The sequence below is a fragment of the Pinus tabuliformis genome, chromosome 7 (assembly GCF_031772625.1).
Source record: "Pinus tabuliformis cultivar Carrire ecotype Pingquan chromosome 7, CPIR1, whole genome shotgun sequence".
Classification (NCBI taxonomy): domain Eukaryota; kingdom Viridiplantae; phylum Streptophyta; class Pinopsida; order Pinales; family Pinaceae; genus Pinus; species Pinus tabuliformis.
The window spans coordinates 1,182,571,891-1,182,578,108 of record NC_142293.1 but is presented as its reverse complement, the minus strand read 5'-3'; the positions used below and the strand labels follow the sequence as shown (position 1 = coordinate 1,182,578,108).

At 38.4% G+C, this 6,218-nt stretch overlaps 1 protein-coding gene across 1 annotated transcript; it reads right to left on the bottom strand.

Annotated features, from left to right (window-relative positions):
• Positions 1–3,921: 3,921 nt before the first annotated feature.
• On the bottom strand, positions 3,922–5,361 carry LOC149251671 (uncharacterized). The gene is made up of 2 exons (XM_089453962.1): positions 4,880–5,361; positions 3,922–4,312 (listed from the first exon to the last, which is right to left on the bottom strand). Exons 1-2 carry the CDS (start codon positions 5,359–5,361, stop codon positions 3,922–3,924), a joined length of 873 nt encoding a protein of 290 aa, XP_089310088.1.
• Between the last annotated feature and the right edge of the window lie 857 nt (positions 5,362–6,218).

Genomic DNA, 6,218 nt, shown 5'->3' with positions numbered 1-6,218 from the left:
CTTTTATTACCTTTTGTTGTTTTCTGTTTTTTTGTTTTTGTTTAGCTTGTGAGAGTGTTGTTTCACTAATTTTGTTGAACAACCACTAGCGTTTTAACTTGTAGAAGTGTTGTTTCAAGTTATAGATTTCCTTTCTCAAGTGTCGCATGAGTTTTCCTATTTTTCATCAACAGTCGTCGTTGCAACGACTCTCCCCACAAGCTTCGTTGTTCGTCTGTTTGACTGATTTCTACACTTTCTTTGATTTCATGCATGACCATTCACTAAAATCTGCACAATCCTTTGCTCATGCCTTCATATCTACTCGTTTTCAAGTTGCCCTTGGGTAGATCTAGGCTGCGTTGGCTCATATCTAGCTCTTCTCGGCACACACTGCGCATTTATGGAACTCAAGGCTCTACCTTGGCTCCAGGAATTGCATAGAAGTTGTTAGTCACAGGCTCCATCTGTGCTCTGTGTAGTTCTAGGAGTCAGTTGTGAGTATTTCCCATTGGGATTGCGCAATGCGTAGTCCCAGCTAGCATCAAGCTAGACCGAATTGCGCATTCCATAGTTCCAATCCACAACAAGCCACAATGGATTGCGCTCTACGCAGTTCTAGTCATTAGTACCTATCATTGGCAGCTGGGACTGCGCAATGCAGAGACCCATCTAATAGTCCCTGACATTTGAGAGTCATAATTGCGCAATCTTTCCCAACAATTGTCGAGTTTGTTGCATGATCGATCCTTGAAGTGCTTTGTGTTTTAAGCTGACATTTGCTTGCCATGAGTGTCTGCTCCGTCTCTAGGTACATCAGTTGTTGAGCAGCTTCTTAGTAGTATAATCATCATGGTTTCCAAGAGAGCTGGATCAAAGGATACTGTAGAGAGTAGCACTGGAGATGTGGTTGAACATGCACCAATGAACTTGACTATCTATACAGACACGTAGTTGTTCATAGAGAAGGACACGAAGATTACATGGCAAAAAATAAAGGACTTATTTGCAAGTAGTGTCAAGGAGAATCTGGAAGATCGATAGGTCTATGTCAACATTCACAAGTCAGGCTTGTACAAGGTTGCATGTAGGTACCCCATCTTCCCCTGCACAACTCAAATACTGACCTCAAGATGATGACAATGAGAAGTACCAGTGGGACACAACTTGCAACCTTCAGGTAAAAAACTACCATAAGCTGTATCACTTTCCACAACTAGTTAACCACATGGATGGATGCACTATTCTAGGCTCCTAACAATAATGTGAACACTAGAGACATCATGAAGCGTTGGGTAAAAGAGCCATCAAAGTTCAAACCAACACCCAACCAGGTCTACAAGACAAAATCACTTAGGAAGGCCTACCAACTCTTGGTCATATTTGCATGCCGCTTGTATGGTCAAGAGAGCAGAGAGACCTTTTTGTAGAGTTGGGTGGTTATATTGGATCAGTTGGAAAATGAGGGAAGGCCATTCAACTGGTCTGACATGTTGGCTCTTCAACTGAAAGTGCATGTGTCTAGTGCTCGAAATCCATCGAAGGACGAGAAAGAAAGATTATATATGTCCACGTACTTGCTGGATGTAACCTGTGCCCAACGACAATTCCTTGGCATGGGTTGGACATGGAAACCATCATATGATGTTGTGAACATCTATTGGAAGTTGCTCTCTGAGTGTTGCTACAGAGTAGTCATGGCGAGGCTGTCTGAAAACTTCATCACCCCGCTATACAGGATGATATTCGAACATGATCCACCTTGTATGTCTTAAGAAGTGATGAAGGCATTGCTTAACATTGTAGATTGGTATGCCTCACCTGGTGGCACCTTCATTAGGATGTATGACAGAGAGAAGCCTCTACATGTGCTACCAAGGTTTGCCACATACAAGCTGGTCATGCAAGAGGTTGCATATCACATCTCCATAGGGTTATCAATAGGATTGCATAGGAAGAAGAAGGCACCATGGCCTACTCTTCCTTTGTAGACTAGATTGTACAAGATCTATATCTTGAAGGATGTGGATGCCGAGGCCGAGGATTTGAAGAAGTTTGAGTTTGGCACCAAGAGTTTCAATATGTACGATCCCCACTACATATGTAAGAACCACTATGTGATGGTGTATTACCCATGGATCCACTAGGCATGTCATTGGCCAAAGGAAGATCCTTAGGGGTGTTGCTACAAATCCTCTAGGCTTAATGAACCAGTCAGCATGGTTGTAGAATGGAAAGCAACACTGTAGGAAACAACACCACAGGAAGCAACAACAACAACAACAAAAACAATGAGCAACAAATTGATGCAAGACAAAGGAAAGAGGAAGATTTCTGAGAGTGCATAGGTTAAGCAAAGCTACAAGTTCAGAGAATATCCGCTTGTTGAGAAAGTAGCTTTAGAGATAGATGCGAAGGGGTGACAATGCGAAAGGAGAGTATAACAGAGGAAGAGAGAGAAGCAAAGGTTGGAAGATATAGAGAGGAAGTTGAAGGAGACAGAGAAGAAGCTGAAAGCATAGCAAGAGCTCAGGAGGAGAGAAAGGGAAGAAAATCAGAAACAAGAACAAGAGGAAAGACAAGGTGCACTGACAGAGCAAACTACACCTATAGAGGTTAAGACAACAAAGCATCCAACAGATGAAGAAGAAGGTGAGCAGGTGCAAGTTCAAGTATTTTCTTGGCAAGTTGAGGAGATGGTTGAAGCAATGAACATGGAGATGGAATAGGAGCCACAAGACCAAGGCATTGATCTCATGCCAAGAGAATCCGAGGTCGCACCACAGTCTCCGCCACCTCCATAGTCACAACTAGTCCTGAGCGAGCAAGGAGAGGTTGTTCTCCTTAATGACGATCCAGAGATGGATGTGTACAATTTTTCATTCGACAAGTCACATTGAAGGATTGTATAGGAATGAAGAAAGAAGCTCATGGATGATCACGCATCACCTGCGCACAAGAGGAAAGGGTGATTGTGTTATATGTCAGAAGACATCCATCTGCCATAGTCGAGGCTTCTAAGCCTTATGAAAAATCCACAAGTTCAATGGTCAAGTTCTTGATAGCAGAGAATGATTGGATGGCGAAGTACTTGTAAGAGGCCAGGTAGAGAACATAGCAGTCTGTAGGATCCGCTATGGCAGAAATGAAGAAAGAAATACTTGCAGAGATATCAACTTTGGAGACCATCATGACGACACTGTATAGAATATTTGTCACCGTGCACAAAGTGGTTGTCAATCTATACAATTTTTAGTTGTAGTGCACGAAGACAACCTAAACTCTCAAAGACATCCATGCTGCTATTTCACATGTACAAGAATGGACAATGAGGTATAAAGGAGCCCTGCTTTACTTTCAAGAGATGATGAAGTTGCGGGCAGAGCTAGACAGAGCACGGATTTAGATGTTGATCTGGACCTATGAGCAGGCCTAGAATTTCAAATTCTTTTTACCTGTCAAATTAAAATTTGATGACGCTTTTGTATTTTTTTTACCCTTCGTTTTACGTTTTAACTAAATATGTGAGTGTCACGGAAAACTCTATTTTAACAATTTTTGTAAATTTATTCCACAGCACACAATAAGTCATCAAATGGAGGCTGATAATCACTGTTGTTTATAATGATTCTTGTTAGATTGAAATTGCAGATTTGCAGTCTATCAGATTTATAGCTCAGATTTATGGTGGGGCCATTTAAACAATAAAATCTTTGCAAAAAACTTACAATCCATGGACTATAAATAAATTATCTAGTGAGATTATAAATAAATCTTGGACTATAAATAAATCATCTAGAGAAAATACAGAAAAGTTATGCAATAATAAACAGTTATTATACTTCATTAAAAGTCAAACTTTCTGGAGAAACTACAAATTTTTTTATCAATAGGAATATTTCAATACATAGATCCTCCATTAAACATAAACTAGAAGAATTTTCAAAGCTCAAGAATCCTTCTTGACTTTGTATCTATCCATATCTCATATACTGCATGCCAATCAACATTAGATGATTCAGGTCCATTCAAAGATACTCTCATTAGGGCATCTAGTGTATCCAACCCAAGCCTCAATTTTCTAATGTCCTTGATGATGTTTTGCTTGGAAAATCCCCTTTCACAATCCACTGTACTTGCAGGAATAGTGAGGACAGCTTGCCATAATCTCATCATATTAGGATAGGTTTTGTGCCACTGTTTTGTGTTACGAAAGACTTTCCATGCTTCTTTCATAGAAAACCCCTCACAAGCCAGATTTAATGAATCAACAAAAGGGTGCAACTCTCTTTTACAAGCTTTAACATCAAATAAAGCTACAAATCCAACATCACTTGATACAGTATGTTACAAATGTTGAAAAAGCTTTAAAAGCCAACGCTCTGAATTTTTCTCATGACTACGACGCTCTTCTGAATAATAACAAGGGCTGAACAATTTCACTGCATTAAAAAGATGAAGGTCTGGAAATCTTTCATTCAAAGAGTCTATGAGAGTCTCTATATAACCTTCAGTGAGTTGCTGACAACTCTCTTGTGTACCTTCAATACAAGGTTTCATAGATTGTTTCCTTGCTTCATTGGATTCAATATCCATGGTTGAGATAGAGATGTATTGTAACTCATGTCTATCTACAAATTTCCCTTCATCTTTAATATCAATGTATCCATTTTGAGAATCATTTAAAAACTTTGAAAGATAAGTTGTGCCTTCTGCAAATGTCTCTTTTCTCAAAAACCATCTAGATAATGTGCTTATAGTTACTTCAAGAGCCAACCCAATAGTTGTAATGTCTACATTTTCTTCTTGAAAAGTCACATTCAACTTGTTCAATTCCCCTAGCACATCAGCAAGCATATGTAAACAAAACTGGACAGAATATATTCTCGTCTTATCATACCAAGATGCAGTTTTTTTTTCATTTTTCCACAAAGTTAAAATTGCTGGCATAAGCTTCACAAGCCTTATAATAACTTCCCCCCTGGATAACCATCTCACTGAATGTATTTGTAGAACATCAAGAACATCAATTTGCATGACTCTAAGCAAATCATTAAGTTCACTATTTCTCTTTGGAGAGTTTTGAACCCATGAATACACTTTGTTTGCAATTTTATCAACAAATAATAACTCAGGGAATTTCTTAGAAGCATCTGCTGCTGCTAAAGACTCACGATGAGCCACACAATGAACTGTAATAAGGTTTGGATTGTTCTTTTTCAAAAATGAAACAAAGCCATTTTCATGTCCAATCATTGCTGAAGCTCCATCTGTAGAAACAGCTATCAAATCTTTATATTGAAGGCCTCTAACATCTATTAATTGATTGACACTATCATATATTGTTTTTCCTTTTCCATCTACTACATCTTTGAGCTTCATAAACTGCGAGATAGGTGGCCCGAGACCCTTTGAGTCTAAATATGTTGCATAAATAACAAGGTGTTGCTCTAAGGTTCGATCAGTGCTTTCATCAACCATCAATGAGAAGAAAGGACTTTCCAACATATTTTTTATCTGAATATGTTCAAGATGTTTTGATATGTAATATATAAAATCATTTGCAGACTTACGATTAGTGTATGAAGAGTACTATTGAGACTTTGGCATATTTGGAGTTTTTGCATCCATTAGAAATTTGCAAAGCTTCTCATACTTTGATAGAGATAAATCTTCTTGACAAGTGAAATATGATATTTTCATTGTCGAAATCACTCTTTCCTTATTGGCATCTCTCATCTGTCTAATATGATTTGGAATTAGTTTCATATTTCCCTCTAATGCATTAATCCATCTTTCCTTAGCATCTTTATGCGCCCGTGATTTTTCATGAGTAACAAGAGCATCATGTTGTAATGTGGTGCAACCATTCCCTAAACCCCATGGTCCATTCATCCTATACTTCTCACAATAGTTACACTTCATAGTTATTTTATCATCAAACCTCACATAATTCAACCAAACAAACTTATTTAACCATTCCATGCGAAATTGTCTTTTTGTTTGCACTTTCATTTCTGAATTATCACCAACCTCTTCTTCAACTTCATTTGTTTCTTCATCTACATCATGTTCAGAAGAACTTCCAAAAATTTCATGTAATTGTTGTTCCACATGAGCATTATGGGTTTCTTCAAGTGTTTCTGAATTCTGTTGAGTCTTAGAAGTTTTCCCTTTTGTCCATCCATACATTTCCCCAATTGTAACTTGTATCTTTATCTTTTGAGACATTTGTAGGT

Excerpts from the sequence above, each read along its gene's own strand:
- LOC149251671 (XM_089453962.1), bottom strand. The coding sequence starts at position 5,361 with ATGAAGCTCAAAGATGTAGTAGATGGAAAAGGAAAAACAATATATGAT. Across the intron at positions 4,313-4,879 it reads GAAAAAAAAACTGCATCTTG|TGATGTTGGATTTGTAGCTT; the intron begins GTATGATAAGAC and ends TACTGTATCAAG.